The 22859-nt window shown below is 54.4% G+C and overlaps 1 protein-coding gene across 7 annotated transcripts in view; it reads right to left on the reverse strand.

The window, feature by feature from the left end:
* Positions 1 to 22859, reverse strand: part of KIDINS220 (kinase D interacting substrate 220) — a 108367-nt gene that overhangs the window by 58626 nt on the left and 26882 nt on the right. For all 7 annotated transcript variants that reach the window (XM_066237245.1, XM_066237243.1, XM_066237241.1 and 4 more), the window contains exons 8-13: positions 21586 to 21783; positions 19250 to 19348; positions 16958 to 17056; positions 15506 to 15604; positions 14738 to 14915; positions 12280 to 12444 (exon numbers count right to left, since the gene is read on the reverse strand). In XM_066237245.1, the coding sequence (XP_066093342.1) occupies positions 12280 to 12444; positions 14738 to 14915; positions 15506 to 15604; positions 16958 to 17056; positions 19250 to 19348; positions 21586 to 21783 (838 nt within the window). The remainder of the gene's footprint in view (positions 1 to 12279; positions 12445 to 14737; positions 14916 to 15505; positions 15605 to 16957; positions 17057 to 19249; positions 19349 to 21585; positions 21784 to 22859) is intronic.

Genomic DNA, 22859 nt, shown 5'->3' on the forward strand with positions numbered 1-22859 from the left:
GGGGAGGGGTCTCAGGACAAGCAGAAGGAGTGGGTGCTGAGTGGTAGGGAGAGGAGGGGTCTCTGGACAAGCAGAAGGAGTGGGTGCTGGGTGGTAGGGAGGGGAGGGAGGGGTCTCGGGACAAGCAGAAGGAGTGGGTTGGGGTGGCAGGGAGGGGAGGGGTCTCTGGACAAGCAGAAGGAGTGGGTGCTGAGAGGTAGGGAGGGGACGGGAGGAGTCTCGGGACAAGCAGAAGGAGTGGGTTGGGGTGGCAGGAGGGGAGGGGTCTCGGGACAAGCAGAAGGAGTGGGTTGGTGTAGCAGGGAGGGGAGGGGTCTCAGGACAAGCAGAAGGAGTGGGTTGGGTTGGCAGGGAGGGGAGGGGTCTCGGGACAAGCAGAAGGAGTGGGTACTGAATGGTAGGAAGGGGAGGGGTCTCGGGACAAGCAGAAGGAGTGGGTGCTGAGTGGTAGGGAGGGAGGGGTCTCGGGACAAGCAGAAGGAGTGGGTGCTGAGTGGTAGGGAGGGGAGGGGAGGGATCTCGGGACAAGCAGAAGGAGTGGGTGCTGAGTGGTAGGGAGGGGAGGGATCTCGAGACAAGCAGAAGGAGTGGGTGCTGAGTGGTAGGGAGGGGAGGGGTCTCGAGACAAGCAGAAGGAGTGGGTGCTGAGTGGTAGGGAGGGGAGGAGAGGGATCTCGAGACAAGCAGAAGGAGTGGGTGCTGAGTGGTAGGGAGGAGAGGGGTCTCGGGACAAGCAGAAGGAGTGGGTGCTGAGTGGTAGGGAGGGGAGGGGAGGGATCTCGAGACAAGCAGAAGGAGTGGGTGCTGAGTGGTAGGGAGGGGAGGGGTCTCGGGACAAGCAGAAGGAGTGGGTGCTGAGTGGTAGGGAGGGGAGGGGAGGGGTCTCGGGACAAGCAGAAGGAGTGGGTGCTGAGTGGTAGGAAAGGGAGGGGAGGGGTCTCGGGACAAGCAGAAGGAGTGGGTGCTGGGTGGTAGGGAGGGGAGGGAGGGGTCTCGGTTCAAGCAGAAGGAGTGGGTTGGGGTGGCAGGGAAGGGAGGGGTCTCGGGACAAGCAGAAGGAGTGGGTGCTGAGTGGTAGGGAGGGGAGGGGAGGGGTCTCGGGACAAGCAGAAGGAGTGGGTGCTGGGTGGTAGGGAGGGGAGGGAGGGGTCTCGGGACAAGCAGAAGGAGTGGGTTGGGGTGGCAGGGAGGGGAGGGGTCTCAGGACAAGCAGAAGGAGTGGGTGCTGAGTGGTAGGGAGGGGAGGGGAGGAGTCTCGGGACAAGCAGAAGGAGTGGGTTGGGGTGGCAGGAGGGGAGGGGTCTCGGGACAAGCAGAAGGAGTGGGTTGGTGTAGCAGGGAGGGGAGGGGTCTCAGGACAAGCAGAAGGAGTGGGTTGGGTTGGCAGGGAGGGGAGGGGTCTCGGGACAAGCAGAAGGAGTGGGTACTGAATGGTAGGAAGGGGAGGGGTCTCGGGACAAGCAGAAGGAGTGGGTGCTGAGTGGTAGGGAGGGAGGGGTCTCGGGACAAGCAGAAGGAGTGGGTGCTGAGTGGTAGGGAGGGGAGGGGAGGGATCTCGGGACAAGCAGAAGGAGTGGGTGCTGAGTGGTAGGGAGGGGAGGGATCTCGAGACAAGCAGAAGGAGTGGGTGCTGAGTGGTAGGGAGGGGAGGGGTCTCGAGACAAGCAGAAGGAGTGGGTGCTGAGTGGTAGGGAGGGGAGGAGAGGGATCTCGAGACAAGCAGAAGGAGTGGGTGCTGAGTGGTAGGGAGGAGAGGGGTCTCGGGACAAGCAGAAGGAGTGGGTGCTGAGTGGTAGGGAGGGGAGGGGAGGGATCTCGAGACAAGCAGAAGGAGTGGGTGCTGAGTGGTAGGGAGGGGAGGGGTCTCGAGACAAGCAGAAGGAGTGGGTGCTGAGTGGTAGGGAGGGGAGGGGAGGGATCTCGAGACAAGCAGAAGGAGTGGGTGCTGAGTGGTAGGAAAGGGAGGGGAGGGGTCTCGGGACAAGCAGAAGGAGTGGGTGCTGGGTGGTAGGGAGGGGAGGGAGGGGTCTCGGTTCAAGCAGAAGGAGTGGGTTGGGGTGGCAGGGAGGGGAGGGGTCTCGGGACAAGCAGAAGGAGTGGGTGCTGAGTGGTAGGGAGGGGAGGGGAGGGGTCTCGGGACAAGCAGAAGGAGTTGGTGCTGGGTGGTAGGGAGGGGAGGGAGGGGTCTCGGGACAAGCAGAAGGAGTGGGTTCGGGTGGCAGGGAGGGGAGGGGTCTCTGGACAAGCAGAAGGAGTGGGTGCTGAGAGGTAGGGAGGGGAGGGGAGGAGTCTCGGGACAAGCAGAAGGAGTGGGTTGGGGTGGCAGGAGGGGAGGGGTCTCGGGACAAGCAGAAGGAGTGGGTTGGTGTAGCAGGGAGGGGAGGGGTCTCAGGACAAGCAGAAGGAGTGGGTTGGGTTGGCAGGGAGGGGAGGGGTCTCGGGACAAGCAGAAGGAGTGGGTACTGAATGGTAGGAAGGGGAGGGGTCTCGGGACAAGCAGAAGGAGTGGGTGCTGAGTGGTAGGGAGGGAGGGGTCTCGGGACAAGCAGAAGGAGTGGGTGCTGAGTGGTAGGGAGGGGAGGGGAGGGATCTCGGGACAAGCAGAAGGAGTGGGTGCTGAGTGGTAGGGAGGGGAGGGATCTCGAGACAAGCAGAAGGAGTGGGTGCTGAGTGGTAGGGAGGGGAGGGGTCTCGAGACAAGCAGAAGGAGTGGGTGCTGAGTGGTAGGGAGGGGAGGAGAGGGATCTCGAGACAAGCAGAAGGAGTGGGTGCTGAGTGGTAGGGAGGAGAGGGGTCTCGGGACAAGCAGAAGGAGTGGGTTGGGGTGGCAGGGAAGGGAGGGGTCTCGGGACAAGCAGAAGGAGTGGGTGCTGAGTGGTAGGGAGGGGAGGGGAGGGGTCTCGGGACAAGCAGAAGGAGTTGGTGCTGGGTGGTAGGGAGGGGAGGGAGGGGTCTCGGGACAAGCAGAAGGAGTGGGTTGGGGTGGCAGGGAGGGGAGGGGTCTCAGGACAAGCAGAAGGAGTGGGTGCTGAGTGGTAGGGAGGGGAGGGGAGGAGTCTCGGGACAAGCAGAAGGAGTGGGTTGGGGTGGCAGGAGGGGAGGGGTCTCGGGACAAGCAGAAGGAGTGGGTTGGTGTAGCAGGGAGGGGAGGGGTCTCAGGACAAGCAGAAGGAGTGGGTTGGGTTGGCAGGGAGGGGAGGGGTCTCGGGACAAGCAGAAGGAGTGGGTACTGAATGGTAGGAAGGGGAGGGGTCTCGGGACAAGCAGAAGGAGTGGGTGCTGAGTGGTAGGGAGGGAGGGGTCTCGGGACAAGCAGAAGGAGTGGGTGCTGAGTGGTAGGGAGGGGAGGGGAGGGATCTCGGGACAAGCAGAAGGAGTGGGTGCTGAGTGGTAGGGAGGGGAGGGATCTCGAGACAAGCAGAAGGAGTGGGTGCTGAGTGGTAGGGAGGGGAGGGGTCTCGGGACAAGCAGAAGGAGTGGGTGCTGAGTGGTAGGGAGGGGAGGAGAGGGATCTCGAGACAAGCAGAAGGAGTGGGTGCTGAGTGGTAGGGAGGAGAGGGGTCTCGGGACAAGCAGAAGGAGTGGGTGCTGAGTGGTAGGGAGGGGAGGGGAGGGATCTCGAGACAAGCAGAAGGAGTGGGTGCTGAGTGGTAGGGAGGGGAGGGGTCTCGAGACAAGCAGAAGGAGTGGGTGCTGAGTGGTAGGGAGGGGAGGGGAGGGATCTCGAGACAAGCAGAAGGAGTGGGTGCTGAGTGGTAGGAAAGGGAGGGGAGGGGTCTCGGGACAAGCAGAAGGAGTGGGTGCTGAGTGGTAGGGAGGGGAGGGAGGGGTCTCGGTTCAAGCAGAAGGAGTGGGTTGGGGTGGCAGGGAAGGGAGGGGTCTCGGGACAAGCAGAAGGAGTGGGTGCTGAGTGGTAGGGAGGGGAGGGGAGGGGTCTCGGGACAAGCAGAAGGAGTTGGTGCTGGGTGGTAGGGAGGGGAGGGAGGGGTCTCGGGACAAGCAGAAGGAGTGGGTTGGGGTGGCAGGGAGGGGAGGGGTCTCTGGACAAGCAGAAGGAGTGGGTGCTGAGAGGTAGGGAGGGGAGGGGAGGAGTCTCAGGACAAGCAGAAGGAGTGGGTTGGGGTGGCAGGAGGGGAGGGGTCTCGGGACAAGCAGAAGGAGTGGGTTGGTGTAGCAGGGAGGGGAGGGGTCTCAGGACAAGCAGAAGGAGTGGGTTGGGTTGGCAGGGAGGGGAGGGGTCTCGGGACAAGCAGAAGGAGTGGGTACTGAATGGTAGGAAGGGGAGGGGTCTCGGGACAAGCAGAAGGAGTGGGTGCTGAGTGGTAGGGAGGGAGGGGTCTCGGGACAAGCAGAAGGAGTGGGTGCTGAGTGGTAGGGAGGGGAGGGGAGGGATCTCGGGACAAGCAGAAGGAGTGGGTGCTGAGTGGTAGGGAGGGGAGGGATCTCGGGACAAGCAGAAGGAGTGGGTGCTGAGTGGTAGGGAGGGGAGGGGTCTCGAGACAAGCAGAAGGAGTGGGTGCTGAGTGGTAGGGAGGGGAGGAGAGGGATCTCGAGACAAGCAGAAGGAGTGGGTGCTGAGTGGTAGGGAGGAGAGGGGTCTCGGGACAAGCAGAAGGAGTGGGTGCTGAGTGGTAGGGAGGGGAGGGGAGGGATCTCGAGACAAGCAGAAGGAGTGGGTGCTGAGTGGTAGGGAGGGGAGGGGTCTCGAGACAAGCAGAAGGAGTGGGTGCTGAGTGGTAGGGAGGGGAGGGGAGGGATCTCGAGACAAGCAGAAGGAGTGGGTGCTGAGTGGTAGGAAAGGGAGGGGAGGGGTCTCGGGACAAGCAGAAGGAGTGGGTGCTGGGTGGTAGGGAGGGGAGGGAGGGGTCTCGGTTCAAGCAGAAGGAGTGGGTTGGGGTGGCAGGGAAGGGAGGGGTCTCGGGACAAGCAGAAGGAGTGGGTGCTGAGTGGTAGGGAGGGGAGGGGAGGGGTCTCGGGACAAGCAGAAGGAGTTGGTGCTGGGTGGTAGGGAGGGGAGGGAGGGGTCTCGGGACAAGCAGAAGGAGTGGGTTGGGGTGGCAGGGAGGGGAGGGGTCTCAGGACAAGCAGAAGGAGTGGGTGCTGAGTGGTAGGGAGAGGAGGGGTCTCTGGACAAGCAGTAGGAGTGGGTGCTGGGTGGTAGGGAGGGGAGGGAGGGGTCTCGGGACAAGCAGAAGGAGTGGGTTGGGGTGGCAGGGAGGGGAGGGGTCTCGGGACAAGCAGAAGGAGTGGGTGCTGAGTGGTAGGGAGGGGAGGGGAGGGGTCTCGGGACAAGCAGAAGGAGTGGGTTAGGGTGGCCAGGAGGGGAGGGGTCTCGGGACAAGCAGAAGGAGTGGGTGCTGAGTGGTAGGGAGGGGAGGGGAGGGGTCTCGGAACAAGCAGAAGGAGTGGGTGCTGAGTGGTAGGGAGGGGAGGGGAGGGGTCTCGGGACAAGCAGAAGGAGTGGGTGCTGAGTGGTAGGGTGGGGAGGGGTCTCGGGACAAGCAAAAGGAGTGGGTGCTGAGTGGTAGGGAGGGGAGGGGTCTCGGGACAAGCAGAAGGAGTGGGTTGGGGTGGCAGGGAGGGGAGGGGTCTCGGGACAAGCAGAAGGAGTGGGTGCTGAGTGGTAGGGAGGGGAGGGGTCTCAGGACAAGCAGAAGGAGTGGGTTGGGGTGGCAGGGAGGGGAGGGGTCTCAGGACAAGCAGAAGGAGTGGGTTGGTGTGGCAGGGAGGGGAGGGGTCTCGGGACAAGCAGAAGGAGTGGGTGCTGAGTGGTAGGGAGGGGAGGGGTCTCGGGACAAGCAGAAGGAGTGGGTGCTGAGTGGTAGGGAGGGGAGGGGTCTCGGGACAAGCAGAAGGAGTGGGTTGGGGTGGCAGGGAGGGGAGGGGTCTCGGGACAAGCAGAAGGAGTGGGTTGGGGTGGCAGGGAGGGGAGGGGTCTCAGGACAAGCAGAAGGAGTGGGTGCTGAGTGGTAGGGAGAGGAGGGGTCTCTGGACAAGCAGAAGGAGTGGGTGCTGGGTGGTAGGGAGGGGAGGGAGGGGTCTCGGGACAAGCAGAAGGAGTGGGTTGGGGTGGCAAGGGAGGGGAGGGAGGGGTCTCGGGACAAGCAGAAGGAGTGGGTTGGGGTGGCAGGGAGGGGAGGGGTCTCTGGACAAGCAGAAGGAGTGGGTGCTGAGTGGTAGGGAGGGGAGGGGAGGAGTCTCGGGACAAGCAGAAGGAGTGGGTTGGGGTGGCAGGGAGGGGAGGGGTCTCGGGACAAGCAGAAGGAGTGGGTGCTGAGTGGTAGGGAGGGGAGGGGAGGGGTCTCGGGACAAGCAGAAGGAGTGGGTTGGGGTGGCAGGGAGGGGAGGGGTCTCAGGACAAGCAGAAGGAGTGGGTTGGGGTGGCAGGGAGGGGAGGGGTCTCGGGACAAGCAGAAGGAGTGGGTACTGAATGGTAGGAAGGGGAGGGGTCTCGGGACAAGCAGAAGGAGTGGGTGCTGAGTGGTAGGGAGGGAGGGGTCTCGGGACAAGCAGAAGGAGTGGGTGCTGAGTGGTAGGGAGGGGAGGGGAGGGATCTCGGGACAAGCAGAAGGAGTGGGTGCTGAGTGGTAGGGAGGGGAGGGATCTCGAGACAAGCAGAAGGAGTGGGTGCTGAGTGGTAGGGAGGGGAGGGGAGGGATCTCGAGACAAGCAGAAGGAGTGGGTGCTGAGTGGTATGGAGGGGAGGGGTCTCGGGACAAGCAGAAGGAGTGGGTGCTGAGTGGTAGGGAGGGGAGGGGAGGGATCTCGAGACAAGCAGAAGGAGTGGGTGCTGAGTGGTAGGGACGGGAGGGGTCTCGAGACAAGCAGAAGGAGTGGGTGCTGAGTGGTAGGGAGGGGAGGGGAGGGATCTCGAGACAAGCAGAAGGAGTGGGTGCTGAGTGGTAGGAAAGGGAGGGGAGGGGTCTCGGGACAAGCAGAAGGAGTGGGTGCTGGGTGGTAGGGAGGGGAGGGAGGGGTCTCGGGACAAGCAGAAGGAGTGGGTTGGGGTGGCAGGGAGGGGAGGGGTCTCGGGACAAGCAGAAGGAGTGGGTGCTGAGTGGTAGGGAGGGGAGGGGAGGGGTCTCGGGACAAGCAGAAGGAGTTGGTGCTGGGTGGTAGGGAGGGGAGGGAGGGGTCTCGGGACAAGCAGAAGGAGTGGGTTGGGGTGGCAGGGAGGGGAGGGGTCTCGGGACAAGCAGAAGGAGTGGGTGCTGAGTGGTAGGGAGAGGAGGGGTCTCTGGACAAGCAGAAGGAGTGCGTGCTGGGTGGTAGGGAGGGGAGGGAGGGGTCTCGGGACAAGCAGAAGGAGTGGGTTGGGGTGGCAGGGAGGGGAGGGGTCTCGGCACAAGCAGAAGGAGTGGGTTGGGGTGGCAAGGAGGGGAGGGGTCTCGGGACAAGCAGAAGGAGTGGGTGCTGAGTGGTAGGGAGGGGAGGGGTCTCTGGACAAGCAGAAGGAGTGGGTGCTGGGTGGTAGGGAGGGGAGGGAGGGGTCTCGGGACAAGCAGAAGGAGTGGGTTGGGGTGGCAGGGAGGGGAGGGGTCTCTGGACAAGCAGAAGGAGTGGGTGCTGAGTGGTAGGGAGAGGAGGGGTCTCTGGACAAGCAGAAGGAGTGGGTGCTGGGTGGTAGGCAGGTGAGGGAGGGGTCTTGGGACAAGCAGGAGTGGGTTGGGGTGGCAGGGAGGGGAGGGGTCTCAGGACAACAGAAGGAGTGGGTTGGGGTGGCAGGGAGGGGAGGGGTCTTTGGACAAGCAGAAGGAGTGGGTGCTGGGTGGTAGGGAGGGGAGGGAGGGGTCTCGGGACAAGCAGAAGTAGTGTGTTGGGGTGGCAGGGAGGGGAGGGGTCTCGGGACAAGCAGAAGGAGTGGGTTGGGGTGGCAGGGAGGGGAGGGGTCTCGGGACAAGCAGAAGGAGTGGGTGCTGAGTGGTAGGGAGGGGAGGCGTCTCGGGACAAGCAGAAGGAGTGGGTGCTGAGTGGTAGGGAGGGGAGGCGTCTCAGGACAAGCAGAAGGAGTGGGTGCTGAGTGGTAGGGAGGGGAGGGGTCTCGGGACAAGCAGAAGGAGTGGGTGCTGAGTGGTAGGGAGGGGAGGGGTCTCAGGACAAGCAGAAGGAGTGGGTTGGGGTGGCAGGGAGGGGAGGGGTCTCAGGACAAGCAGAAGGAGTGGGTTGGTGTGGCAGGGAGGGGAGGGGTCTCGGGACAAGCAGAAGGAGTGGGTGCTGAGTGGTAGGGAGGGGAGGGGTCTCGGGACAAGCAGAAGGAGTGGGTGCTGAGTGGTAGGGAGGGGAGGGGTCTCGGGACAAGCAGAAGGAGTGGGTTGGGGTGGCAGGGAGGGGAGGGGTCTCGGGACAAGCAGAAGGAGTGGGTTGGGGTGGCAGGGAGGGGAGGGGTCTCAGGACAAGCAGAAGGAGTGGGTGCTGAGTGGTAGGGAGAGGAGGGGTCTCTGGACAAGCAGAAGGAGTGGGTGCTGGGTGGTAGGGAGGGGAGGGAGGGGTCTCGGGACAAGCAGAAGGAGTGGGTTGGGGTGGCAGGGAGGGGAGGGAGGGGTCTCGGGACAAGCAGAAGGAGTGGGTTGGGGTGGCAGGGAGGGGAGGGGTCTCTGGACAAGCAGAAGGAGTGGGTGCTGAGTGGTAGGGAGGGGAGGGGAGGAGTCTCGGGACAAGCAGAAGGAGTGGGTTGGGGTGGCAGGGAGGGGAGGGGTCTCGGGACAAGCAGAAGGAGTGGGTGCTGAGTGGTAGGGAGGGGAGGGGAGGGGTCTCGGGACAAGCAGAAGGAGTGGGTTGGGGTGGCAGGGAGGGGAGGGGTCTCAGGACAAGCAGAAGGAGTGGGTTGGGGTGGCAGGGAGGGGAGGGGTCTCGGGACAAGCAGAAGGAGTGGGTACTGAATGGTAGGAAGGGGAGGGGTCTCGGGACAAGCAGAAGGAGTGGGTGCTGAGTGGTAGGGAGGGAGGGGTCTCGGGACAAGCAGAAGGAGTGGGTGCTGAGTGGTAGGGAGGGGAGGGGAGGGATCTCGGGACAAGCAGAAGGAGTGGGTGCTGAGTGGTAGGGAGGGGAGGGATCTCGAGACAAGCAGAAGGAGTGGGTGCTGAGTGGTAGGGAGGGGAGGGGAGGGATCTCGAGACAAGCAGAAGGAGTGGGTGCTGAGTGGTATGGAGGGGAGGGGTCTCGGGACAAGCAGAAGGAGTGGGTGCTGAGTGGTAGGGAGGGGAGGGGAGGGATCTCGAGACAAGCAGAAGGAGTGGGTGCTGAGTGGTAGGGACGGGAGGGGTCTCGAGACAAGCAGAAGGAGTGGGTGCTGAGTGGTAGGGAGGGGAGGGGAGGGATCTCGAGACAAGCAGAAGGAGTGGGTGCTGAGTGGTAGGAAAGGGAGGGGAGGGGTCTCGGGACAAGCAGAAGGAGTGGGTGCTGGGTGGTAGGGAGGGGAGGGAGGGGTCTCGGGACAAGCAGAAGGAGTGGGTTGGGGTGGCAGGGAGGGGAGGGGTCTCGGGACAAGCAGAAGGAGTGGGTGCTGAGTGGTAGGGAGGGGAGGGGAGGGGTCTCGGGACAAGCAGAAGGAGTTGGTGCTGGGTGGTAGGGAGGGGAGGGAGGGGTCTCGGGACAAGCAGAAGGAGTGGGTTGGGGTGGCAGGGAGGGGAGGGGTCTCGGGACAAGCAGAAGGAGTGGGTGCTGATTGGTAGGGAGAGGAGGGGTCTCTGGACAAGCAGAAGGAGTGCGTGCTGGGTGGTAGGGAGGGGAGGGAGGGGTCTCGGGACAAGCAGAAGGAGTGGGTTGGGGTGGCAGGGAGGGGAGGGGTCTCGGCACAAGCAGAAGGAGTGGGTTGGGGTGGCAAGGAGGGGAGGGGTCTCGGGACAAGCAGAAGGAGTGGGTGCTGAGTGGTAGGGAGGGGAGGGGTCTCTGGACAAGCAGAAGGAGTGGGTGCTGGGTGGTAGGGAGGGGAGGGAGGGGTCTCGGGACAAGCAGAAGGAGTGGGTTGGGGTGGCAGGGAGGGGAGGGGTCTCTGGACAAGCAGAAGGAGTGGGTGCTGAGTGGTAGGGAGAGGAGGGGTCTCTGGACAAGCAGAAGGAGTGGGTGCTGGGTGGTAGGCAGGTGAGGGAGGGGTCTGGGACAAGCAGGAGTGGGTTGGGGTGGCAGGGAGGGGAGGGGTCTCAGGACAACAGAAGGAGTGGGTTGGGGTGGCAGGGAGGGGAGGGGTCTTTGGACAAGCAGAAGGAGTGGGTGCTGGGTGGTAGGGAGGGGAGGGAGGGGTCTCGGGACAAGCAGAAGTAGTGTGTTGGGGTGGCAGGGAGGGGAGGGGTCTCGGGACAAGCAGAAGGAGTGGGTTGGGGTGGCAGGGAGGGGAGGGGTCTCGGGACAAGCAGAAGGAGTGGGTGCTGAGTGGTAGGGAGGGGAGGCGTCTCGGGACAAGCAGAAGGAGTGGGTGCTGAGTGGTAGGGAGGGGAGGCGTCTCAGGACAAGCAGAAGGAGTGGGTGCTGAGTGGTAGGGAGGGGAGGGGTCTCGGGACAAGCAGAAGGAGTGGGTACTGAGTGGTAGGGAGGGGAGGGGTCTCAGGACAAGCAGAAGGAGTGGGTACTGAGTGGTAGGGAGGGGAGGGGTCTCGGGACAAGCAGAAGGAGTGGGTGCTGAGTGGTAGGGAGGGGAGGGGTCTCGGGACAAGCAGAAGGAGTTGGTGCTGAGTGGTAGGGAGGGGTGGCGTCTCAGGACAAGCAGAAGGAGTGGGTGCTGAGTGGTAGGGAGGGGAGGGGTCTCAGGACAAGCAGAAGGAGTGGGTGCTGAGTGTTAGGGAGGGAGGGGTCTCGGGACAAGCAGAAGGAGTGGGTGCTGAGTGGTAAGGAGGGGAGGGAGGGGTCCCGGGACAAGCAGAAGGAGTGGGTGCTGAGTGGTAGGGAGGGAGGGGTCTCGGGACAAGGAGAAGGAGTGGGTGCTGAGTGGTAGGGAGGGGAGGGGAGGGATCTCGAGACAAGCCGAAGGAGTGGGTGCTGAGTGGTAGGAAAGGGAGGGGAGGGGTCTCGGGAGAAGCAGAAGGAGTGGGTGCTGAGTGGTAGGGAGGGGAGGGGAGGGATCTCGAGACAAGCAGAAGGAGTGGGTGCTGAGTGGTAGGGAGAGGAGGGGAGGGATCTCGAGACAAGCAGAAGGAGTGGGTGCTGAGTGGTAGGAAAGGGAGGGGAGGGGTCTCGGGACAAGCAGAAGGAGTGGGTGCTGAGTGGTAGGAAAGGGAGGGGAGGGGTCTCGGGACAAGCAGAAGGAGTGGGTACTGAGTGGTAGGGATGGGAGGGGTCTCGGGACAAGCAGATGGAGTGGGTGCTGAGTGGTAGGGAGGGGAGGGGAGGGATCTCGAGACAAGCAGAAGGAGTGGATGCTGAGTGGTAGGGAGGGGAGAGGAGGGATCTCGAGACAAGCAGAAGGAGTGGGTGCTGAGTGGTAGGAAAGGAGGGGATGGGTCTCGGGACAAGCAGAAGGAGTGGGTACTGAGTGGTAGGGAGGGGAGGGGAGGGATCTCGGGACAAGCAGAAGGAGTGGGTGCTGAGTGGTAGGGAGGGGAGGGGAGGGATCTCGGGACAAGCAGAAAGAGTGGGTACTGAGTGGTAGGGAGGGGAGGGATCTCGGGACAAGCAGAAGGAGTGCGTACTGAGTGGTAGGGAGGGGAAGGGTCTCGGGACAAGCAGAAGGAGTGGGTACTGAGTGGTAGGGAGGGGAGGGGTCTCAGGACAAGGAGAAGGAGTGGGTACTGAGTGGTAGGGAGGTGAGGGGTCTCGGGACAAGCAGAAGGAGTGGGTTGGGGTGGCAGGGAGGGGAGAGTCACAAGAGCTCTGACCCAGGGGCGACTTGGGAGAAGCATGTGGTCTGTCCCCCAGAGCCATGGCACACAACGCATGGGTAGCACTGCCAGGCGTGCCATGCAGGTACGCTTGTGCAGGGCACAGGAGAGGGCTGCACTAGCACTCATGGAAGTTCAGCCACCAAGTGTGTCAACACAGTTAGTCTTTGTTTAGAAAGAGAGCTCCAGTGAGTGCGTGGAGGACCACCTCGAGGGGAGCAAACTCTAATGCTCCCAGTGCAGTGATTGTGTAGCGCACAGGCTCCCAGTACGGTGACTGTGTAGTGCACGAGCTCCCAGTATAACACACGGGCTCCTAGTGCAGTGACTGCATAGCACACAGGCTCCTGGTGTAGTTATCTGTGTAGCGCATGGCCCACACATGACACTGTAGTTTCCTTTACAGCGCAGAAAACACAACTGCACGGGAAACCCTGTGACGCACTCAGACCGGCACACGCGCCCTCACCTTCCAGCTTCTTGAGGAGGAAGGACTTGCCACTGCCCCACTGCGCATACAGCCCCACGCAGATGGGCGGCTGCATGGTGGGCTCGCTGAGGATGTCTGCCAGCGCGCTGCTGTACAGGTCGTAGCCCAGCATGTCGCCATCTGTCTCCGTGGGCGACAAGTGTCCTATGATGAAAAACACCATTTCCTCACATTAAAAAGAGACACTGCTATTAGAAAGAAACTCTAATTCTCATCTATTGTTTATTTAATTGAGAAAAACTTAGTTTAAATGGTCAGATCTGTGTAAAAATAGGTTCAAATATTCGTAAATTAATACCACGTTTTATAGAACTTAAGATACCTACTGACTGTAGGATGCATGATAATTATATATAACTAAGAAAAAATCCACTTCCAAATTGTGAACAATGCTTTCTTACTGAAAAACAAGAACAAGTAAGAGTTGCTAAGTTAAAGACTACCAAAAAGTAGTTGTCCATAAAGCTACAATAATTAAAAAGTCACTGAGCTCACACAGGATATTACCATAAGTGCGGTTCAAATCAGCAGAAAAATTATGAATCAGTAAGCAGAGTTAGAAGTTAGACATCTGTTTTTTAAAAAATAAAATTATAGCGCCATATATCTCAACTTGTCTAACAAAAACAAATCTCAGAAACATTAAAATATTAAATGTAAAAAGTAACACCATAAAAATACCAGAAGAAAAGACTTTTAAAAATCTTTCCTTGCAAAAAGCCTTTCTTGGCAGAATACTAACGCCAGAACCGTAGGGAAAGACTGACAAACTACCCACATGTGTGACTTTGGGGGGGATAAAAACTCATCGCCACCAATGGGTAAGCTGGGGCAGGGAAGCAACAGACCAGCTGGATCAGGGCCAATGTCCAGAGCATACAAAGACACTTAAAATCCATGTTAAATATATTTAAAACCCAAGGAAAGATTGAAGAACACAAAAAAGAAAATGGCAAAAATACAAATAGTCAGAACACGTTAAAAGATGGCAGTCTCACAATTTTACAATGCAGCCTAAAAGGAGACTTCTTATTGATCTGCTGCGCAGGGCTGTGGAGAGCTGCACCCCAGAACGGCCAAGGGGGAACCCTGTCCCAGCTGTGCCGTAAAGTCTGTCAGCCGGGGACAGGCACCCACCTCCCAGTTCTACTTCGGGGACTTTATTCCAGGAAAGGGACCCTAAAATAGGAGTTAATGAACATACAAAGACGTTCACTGTGGCACAGGCTTTTACCAGCAAAACAAACCAAATATTCATCAACAGAGAACTGAATGTACTGTTTGTAGCCTATGATGAAAGACTATGTAACAATTAAAATATAATATTGTTATTAAAAACTTTTATAAAATATATAACTAGAGTTTTTTAAAGCTGTATATATGGTCTAACATTTTTTTAGAAATGCAAAAAAATCTGAAGTGGGGGTCATTCAAACAATTATAAATTAGGAAACAGAGGACTGGGAAATTTATGTGTGAAAATTCCCAGGTACTTTGTGCTTTTAATGTGCTTTTTTGAAATTTAATTTGTGATTTTAATTTAAAAATATTTTAAAATGCAAGGACCATATTTAAAGACAAGATGCAGTGAGATGCTAACATGGAAGGTCTGCGGACTTCTTTGTTGTACATGCTGGTCATGCGTCTGTTAGTTTTAACAGAAATCATTCAACAAGAACTGCTCCATATTTCAAAAGGCCACATGTGAACGCTCACATTCTCATGATCGTGCTTTTCAACCAAAAATTATGTTAATGCCATATCTAACACATTGTGCTACATGTCACAGAGGGCGCAAAGACAAGAGACAGGGCCCTGAAGAAGCAGGAATCTGGGAGGGAGAAAATTCTAAAAGAAAGAGAATAACAAGCCATATATAATATGTATTTTATAAAAAGGCAATATAAACACAAATGCCCAAGTATTCAAATGAGGAAAAATTGCATTTGGTTAGGCGGAGCAGGTAAAGCATCCCTGAGAAGGTGACAAGTGACATGAGCCCGGAGAGAGGTGACTCTAACAAGGACATTCATGGGATGGAGTAAGCGAGGCCTGTGGCGGGCACTGCGCAAGCAGAGGCACAGAATGGCAGGTGCCCGAGCCACACCCAGAAAAAAGAGCATGATATGATTAAAAGCACAAAGTACCTGGAAAAATACCCGTAATGGCGGAAAAAGTTTTTAGAAATGCAGGTTGGATTTTTAGGTCTTACCAGCTGACTGATCAGTCTGAATGTACTTCATTTAGAAAGCTACAAGGCAATGCAAACGAGCCTCAGGCAGGGAGGAGCACCTGTCTGCAGTGAGATAATAACAACTTTCTCAACCTCCTTCTCTCCAGGTAAGTGACTGATGCAAAACTGCTGTTGGCCTCTTAATTTTTTCACAGAACATTCATTTTTATAAAAGGTCGGTCCAGAACAAAACCCAGTACTTACTGGCTCCAAATATTTGAGTTAAAATGCTTTTCTGATGGCTGCAGTCAATGTTGTAGGGAGTCTCGCCTGCTTTGTTGGGCCTGTACAGCAACCTTCCGTCTTTCGGGTTTCGTAGAAGAAGTTCGGCCAGTTTCCGACTCCTGCCCCGAATAGCAATGTGCAAGGGCGTGTCTCCTTTCTGTACAAGTGGCAGGAAAGTCAACGTATACATTTCTGACATATTACACACAGAGTAACAATTTTCATGTTTCTGTAAAATAACTGAGAATCTGAACTCCATATTTTTCAAATAGAGTACATGAATAATGTGAATTTTTATCTCATATTTTCCCTGCAATTTCCTTCTCTCGTTCTTTACCTGACCTTCCTCAGGAATTACTTCTCCCCAGACCTCTGAACTAAATATTCTTCTCCCTTCCCCTAAAGTCACTGAGAGACAGGCTCTGTCCTCGTGGCTCAATGCCCGTCTGCTGGGTCTCCTCCAGAGCCCTGGAGCCCTCCCTGCTGGGTGTCTGCAGCACGCTCCATGCCGTTCTGCTCACACACACTGGCGCAGCCCAACTGCCACGAGCCAACGCAAGTGCACTCGGAAGCAGCCCCCCACTGGCCACGGAGCTGTCCACTGCTCGGAGGCCATGGGAGTCAGATCCCACAGCGTCAAGATCCCACGCAGGTGTCCCTGAACAACACATCCAGACCCCTCTGAAGCCCACCAGATGCACAGGTCAGTGTCCAACAGCCCGGTGCGCCCCCCCCCCCAGGGCCTACCTTATCCACAGCGGACACTCGAGCCCCCTTATCCAGCAGCAGCTCCACCACTTCGATGTTCCTCATCTTGGTGGCCTTGATGAGCGGGGTTTCACCATCCTGGGGGCACACGTGGGAAAGTTGGCCAGATTGAGAGCCTCACTACTCCATTTAAAGTCACATAAATGCAGGTGTAAGAATTCAGTTATCTAACTCTGGTACTAGTCTATGTTAAAAATGTTCACAAGAAAATATAGTTGTAAAAACTACCGAGAACAGTGCTATTCCTTTCCCAACCAATATTTTGTATCAAAATAACCTGTTATCACTCAGCTGGGTATGGGATGTGCCTGCTCTACTTTATCAGTCACTTCTGGGCACAGTTCCCTGCCACTCACTGCCGCCGCCATCATCCCCTGCTTCACCGCTGACATCGGGACAGCGCCCCCGGGGACCACCTCCTTGCTCACCACCTCCCGACATCTGGGCCTGTGTCTCCAGGGACCACCTCCCCGCCCCCCCCCCCCCGCCTCCCCTGCTCCCCCTGCTTTCCCCACACACTCCCCGCCTCCCCGGCTCCCCCACCAGCCAACACAGCCCAGCCAGTCAACACCCAGGCAGGCCAGTGCCTATACCAGCATCACCCCCATTTCCTGTGCCCCTAAGGACCTGTGTACAACGGGAAGAACATTTCATAGCAGCAGTATGCCTTTGTAAAACCTCAAGAGCTCATGATTGCTTTCAAAATCGAGGGAAATAAGAAGCGACCACAGCCCAGCACTGAATGAGGAGAAGCCTGGTCAGAAGCTGCAGGCGATGGTGACTGACACGTCCAAAGGTAAGAAAAAGACGGTCAAAGAACCAGCTGCAAGCCAGAAGGCATCCCAGGAGCCTCGCTGCCCTATGGCTGAGGCTTTAGAAAGATGCTGGTCCCATCTCCAGCAGAGGAAATAGGCTTGTCTTACGGTGACTCCATCAGTCTGCATTACTCATTAAGAATTCCTGCCTTCCCACTCTAAAATTCCAATACATCTTCTCCATGGAAAACTATTGTACATAAGGCCAAGCATAATCACTAATGTTTTACTAGTGTTATATTTTTCATGTGATTTGAGTAAAACGGTCTACAGTAGTGGGTTTGGGAAGCAACAGCCACTGGCTGTGGTCTTGGTACAAGAATGTGTTCTGCATTCCAAACAATGGGAGCATAAAAGAATTCCGGGGAAATGATCTGTCTACAGGTGATGAACTGCTGATACTGTATTTTCTGAATGTATTTAACTAAAGTAATAAATTAATACTATATTTTCCTATGAATACACAACTCCTAAAAGTATACAAAGGTACTCCTCAATTTAACATAGAATATTGCCGGTAAAATCAGCAATTCTTTTTAAACAGAGACGATGAACAAAGAAGCAGGCCAATGGCCAACCCCTGGCGTGGCTAAGAGAACGGCAGTGGTGGGTATACCTTTGTGCATATCTCCGTGTCAGGATTGCACTGCAGGATGTCTCTCACCATGGTCGCATTTCCCTTCTCGACAGCCCAGTATAAAGCAGTCTTATTGTCCTATAGAATTTAAAAAATCACAATTGCTTCATGTAAGAAACAATATTAAAAAACTGCTATTTGTAAATATTAAAGATTATTAAGATTTCTGCCAGAAAGCAGCAGCATGGTGAGAAATAATGTTAATCCTTATTCTATGTTGGATTACTTTTGAGAAACTATGGAAGAAGCCGAGGAAAACTTACTACTACCTGACTTAGAAAGCAACAACCTCACACAGGCGACAAGGTCACATACGCTTCTGTGATGCGCTCAGTTTTCAGGACCTGGGGTGGTCATCAGTACCTGAGCTCTGTATCCTCAGACAAGTCACCTTAATATTCAGACCCTTGGCTTTTCATCTGTCCAATCTTTTCAAAAGGTGATGCATGAGAATGTACCACACAAACCTAAGGTGAATTGTTTTTTACCATTTTTAGCTTTATTAATATCCACCCACCCCACCCACACCATATACCAACCCTGTCTAGTTCAAAACCTGAAAAGAGATCAACACAGACCTCCAAAGTGGAGCTAGAGAAAAAATAAACCGACTGAAATGGTGGAAGCAGGACTGACAGGCTAAAGGAGTTCGGTAATAGTCTAAACAGGTGAGCCAGTGACCATCCGTTAGTGAAAATATGATTTCACTCCAAAGGGTCAGGAATGGCTTTCTGCTGCTGACACATTAAGGTTCTTGTGCCAGAGTTTCCCAGTGGAGCGCCCTCCTCACAAACACACACCGGCCTCCCAGCGCTCCCAGCCCGGCACTCGGACCCCTGGCCCTGCCGTCCTCTGTTTCCCTCTCTGTCTCCACCACCACCCACCAGCCCACTGCCAGCCTAACTTATTCACCAGCTATGGAGTACAATCAGTCAATTTCCCATTTTCCCAAATTTTCTCACCCTATTACTGCACTACCCTTGCCTGAAGCACCCAGCCTTCCTTTTCTCCACCCACCTAAATCCAACCCATCTGTCAAACGTAGCAAAGTCTACCTTCTCCCAAGAACTTTCCTTAATGCCCCTTTCCCCACTTCAACACTCACACGTGAACCTCTCACTAGGCATGTACCACCGTTCACTAAGAGTGGAATCGGTTTTTGTTTATTTGTTAAAAATAAAAATAGGCCCCGGCCGGTTGGCTCAGTGGTAGAGAGTCGGCCTGGCGTGCAGAAGTCCCGGGTTCGATTCCCGGCCAGGGCACACAGGAGAAGCGCCCATCTGCTTCTCCACTCCTCCCCCTCTCCTTCCTCTCTGTCTCTCTCTTCCCCTCCTGCAGCCGAGGCTCCACTGGAGCAAAGATGGCCCGGGCGCTGGGGATGGCTCCTCCGCCTCTGCCCCAGGCGTTAGAGTGGCTCTGGTCGCAACAGAGCGACGCCCCGGAGGGGCAGAGCATCGCCCCCTGGTGGGCGTGCCGGGTGGATCCCAGTCAGGCGCATGCGGGAGTCTGTCTCTCCCCGTTTCCAGCTTCAGAAAAATACAGAAAATAATAATAATAATAAAAATAAAAGAAACAAAGAAAGAAAAACCTTCCTAGCTAAAATGTATGTTTCCCACGGGCAAGGTCCCATGCTACATCCCTCACAGCACCTGGCGTGACACTTACTAGTTTGATTACAAAATGAATGTGGATACAAGCTGAACGTAGACAGCCCAACAACAAAACAGGCTATTAAGTACGGATTATTTTAAATCTAAAAGTCTTGAAATGTTCAATAAATCCACAAATTTAGGGATGGTTGTACCTAAAATTAATAACCCCCTGAGCTCTGCCTGCCTTAGTAAAGTCCACTGGCACTGCCAAGTGGCCCCAGAGAGGTAAGCAGTCTGGGAGAGGGAGAGGGAGAAGGAAGGTGCCACAATGGGAATGGAAGAAGGCAAAACAGAAGAAAATCAGTAAGTCACATACACTTCAAGTGCAACCCAGTTTCAGTGAGTGTCCCTAACGACTCATCTCAGAGTAAACATATCTATACATTAGTAACAGAGATGTATTTTTAAAAATTGAGTTTCATTTTAACTTACTTCTAGCTACATTCAACTTGACATTCATTCCATAATGATGGCAGTGACATGTAATAATACAGGCACTTATTAATTACAGGAGGATTTGCCAGTTCATCACTACACCAAAGCTGGCAGAACGACATCACGATCAGTCAGCATGTACAGTCAGACTCGGAGACATCGGCAGTGCTGTAACCACACGTACCTGCCCTCGAATGTCTATGTCAGCATATTTTTGGAGAAGTGCTCGAACAATTTCCACATGACCACCTCTGACAGCACCAATCAACACAGTATCCCCACTCTAAAAAGACCAAAAAAAAAAGGAGAATTGATGATGAGAACAAATAAATACCATTTTGAAATTAAGGTTAATCGTGTATTAATATAACAGATTTTTTTCTGGAAAATTTCTTGGAAAATAGGCATCTCTAAATAAAGAGGCAAATTTTAATTAACTAGCATTAATGCCTAATATTAATGCCTTCAGAGTGAGAAACAGAAGACTAGGAACCTCAAAATGAGAACTGTGAAATCCAGGACAAACGTTTAGAAAAACAAGTCACCCAGAACAACAAGCCATTCTCCCTGCACCTAGCCTTCCATTACTAATGTAATTTAAATAAAATGACACCATGCTGTCAACAAACCAGATGAACATCTGGAAGTCACATGCTACAGTGCCTTGGAATAAGGCTACGTGACAGAAGCCATGGGCTCAGAAAAGGTGTGTCAAGGCTGGGGCCAGCATGGGTCTACCACATCTAACTAGGGGAGAAGGCTGGTTCTCAGACCAGCATACACGTTCTTGACCACTTGGCATCAGAGGCCAAAAGTGCATAAGACTGACTCATTCCCTAGAACAAGGCTTAGATAAAGTCTATTACCTCATAAGGAAATCTCTTCGCCCTGAAATTATATTCACCAAGCAACAATTATTATTAATTATATCCTCCCAACTCCTTCAAATCATGGAAATGGCTATTTTGACAATGGGCATCATTTTTTTAACTGCTAAATTATAAATCAGTTGGAACTGGGGTTGGCTAAGTCATAAGCTGTGCCCATCTCAGTCCTGAGTGGGCCCCGTGAGCTACAAACGCAGGTGCAGGCCCTGGAGGGTATTAAGCTCAGCACGGTGGGGGAGCATCTGCGTTACTACATGAGAGGCAGAAACAGCCCAAGACAGACACTGTTTAGTTGATAATGCCAGCATTAATACAGGTCCAGACTAATAGATTAATGAAAGGCTGTGAATGTCTCATTGCTTACTGTGTGTCATGCACTAGGCATAAGGAAACAAGACAGAAAAGGTCCCACTTCTGGCAGAATGGCATTCTAGAGAAGACAGACAACACACAATAAACACAAAGAAAACAACAGACAAATGTCACACAAAAAGTAAACTATGGCACTGTGACAGAAAGCAGCTCGCAGCTGCTCTGGGATGGGGAGCCGGAGGCCTTTCCGAGGACGGACTGTTTAGGCGGAAGTGGAATAAGGCAAGACCAGCATCTCAGGTGGGGCGCAGCTGCGGCAGAGGCCCCACAGTGGCTCCAACATCAGCGTGTTCAAGAACAAGAAAGGAAGCCGCCGCCGCGGCACGCCGCAGCAGCAGGAGGAAGAGAGAGGGGACACGAGGACAGATGGGCTGAAGAACGTCATGCAGGGTTTATAAGCTAATGGCGTAACCGCTATCCTACATGCAAGAGAAAACCTGCGCGGTTTTAAATAAGAAAGTACACATGAAATTCACTGCTTTAAAAATCATTCTGCATACAGTGTGGGGAATAAATTAACTCTGAGAACAGTGTGCAGAATAAATTAACTCTAAGAAGAGTGTACAGAATAAGTTACAGCCAACGAGAGAACCCAGGTAAGATGCTTGTGCCATGACAATGAGATGGTGGCTTGGACCAGGGTGGTGGACTGGAATTGAAGGGAGTGGACAGGTAAAGGTCATGCTTTGGATGTAGAGCAAATGGAGCCTGCTGAAGAATCAGATGTGCTGGAAGAGAAATCAAAGCTAATGCACAGGACTCGGGGCTTTACCAGCAGGTGGAAGGAAATGTCATTTACTGAGATGGAAGGCTGGAGGAAAAGCAGGTTTGGAATGAAACAAACAACACATCTGTTTTGCTGTAAGTTTAAATAGCCAGTCAAGCAGGGAGCTCAAGGGAAGTTGGCTATACAAGGGCAGCATTCTGAGAAGAGGTAGGAGCAAGAGACACAACTTTGAAAATTCCAAACATAAGGGCGGTTCTTGAATCCCAGAGACCACAGAACACGGATAGAGATGCACATCAAGGGCGTTACAGACTAATAGCATGTGACATTTTCAGTAAAAAGTAATATTTGACAAACATTGAAAAGAACATCTTCACAATGACTGGAGTCGTTTTTAACTTATTAGTTTTAAAGGTAGAAATAAAACTTATCTTAAAACAAGTGCATGTCATGCATGAAGAATCTTGCAAGGTGGTGAGAAGTTAAGGTCATCTTCAATAACTGTCACCACTAGAAGACAGACAGGTAACCTACCCTATCAGGAATGTTCACGTAAGTCCCAGCGTCGAGGAGGTCCTGGACAATCTCGGTGTGTCCCTCCTTTGACGCGATCATTAAAGCTGTGTTTCCATCCTTATCTGTTAAGTTCACATTGGGATTCCTCTTCAGAATCTCTTTAACTGACTGTGTGTAGCCTCCCTTCACAGCCACAATCAGGGCAGTCATTGAGTTCTAAACACAGAAACAAGTCCAAGAAATTAGTATATTTTAAAAGACATATGATTTAAGCCATAGTAATAAAACTGACATTGTCAAAAAAGTAGCCTATTTCCAGTTATTTCTGATAATAAAATGTCAAATAAATAACCAGAAACATACCAAAACTGGCCAGGAGGCATATTTTCTATTTTTGAAGATATATTAATTCTCTGGAGTCAGCAGGGCTGTTGACTCAATGATCATCTGAAATTGGACTCATTTATATAATAAACAAACCCTCTAACAGGTGTAATGAACTGTACAACAGTTGACAGGCTGACTTAAAACTAAACACATCCTAAACTAAATAATGCAAAATAAGGTCTTTCAGACTTCAGAGAATTGTTTATAATAAAATCTATGGGGGCCCTGGCCGGTTGGCTCAGCGGTAGAGCGTCGGCCTAGCGTGCGGAGGACCCGGGTTCGATTCCCGGCCAGGGCACACAGAAGAAGCACCCATTTGCTTCTCCACCCCTCCGCCGCACTTTCCTCTCTGTCTCTCTCTTCCCCTCCCGCAGCCAAGGCTCCATTGGAGCAAACATGGCCCGGGCGCTGGGGATGGCTCTGTGGCCTCTGCCTCAGGCGCTAGAGTGGCTCTGGTCGCAACATGGCGACCCCCAGGATGGGCAGAGCATCGCCCCATGGTGGGCGTGCCAGGTGGATCCCGGTCGGGCGCATGCGGGAGTCTGTCTGACTGTCTCTCCCTGTTTCCAGCTTCAGAAAAAAAATGAAAAAAACAAAACAAACAAACAAAAAAAATCTATGGGGGAAAAAAAACTGAAAGTAATGACTTAATAGCTACAGGATATTTCAATAAAAATATATAAGGTCTACTGGAAATTTCTGTCCGTTTCTATCACAACAAGTTTTGACACATAAGCATGTTTATTTGGCGCATGTGTGCCTCTCTATTTTTATCACTTAATGTATACATACTGACGTAGCAAATTAACTAAAACAAAGTTGATTCACGTTAGTCTTATGTGTGAAACGATAGTGTACCCATGGCTACTGATAAAGTTCATTTATGCCGCTGTAATTTTTACAAA

The sequence above is a fragment of the Saccopteryx bilineata genome, chromosome 6 (assembly GCF_036850765.1).
Source record: "Saccopteryx bilineata isolate mSacBil1 chromosome 6, mSacBil1_pri_phased_curated, whole genome shotgun sequence".
In the NCBI taxonomy this organism is placed as follows: Eukaryota; Metazoa; Chordata; class Mammalia; order Chiroptera; family Emballonuridae; genus Saccopteryx; species Saccopteryx bilineata.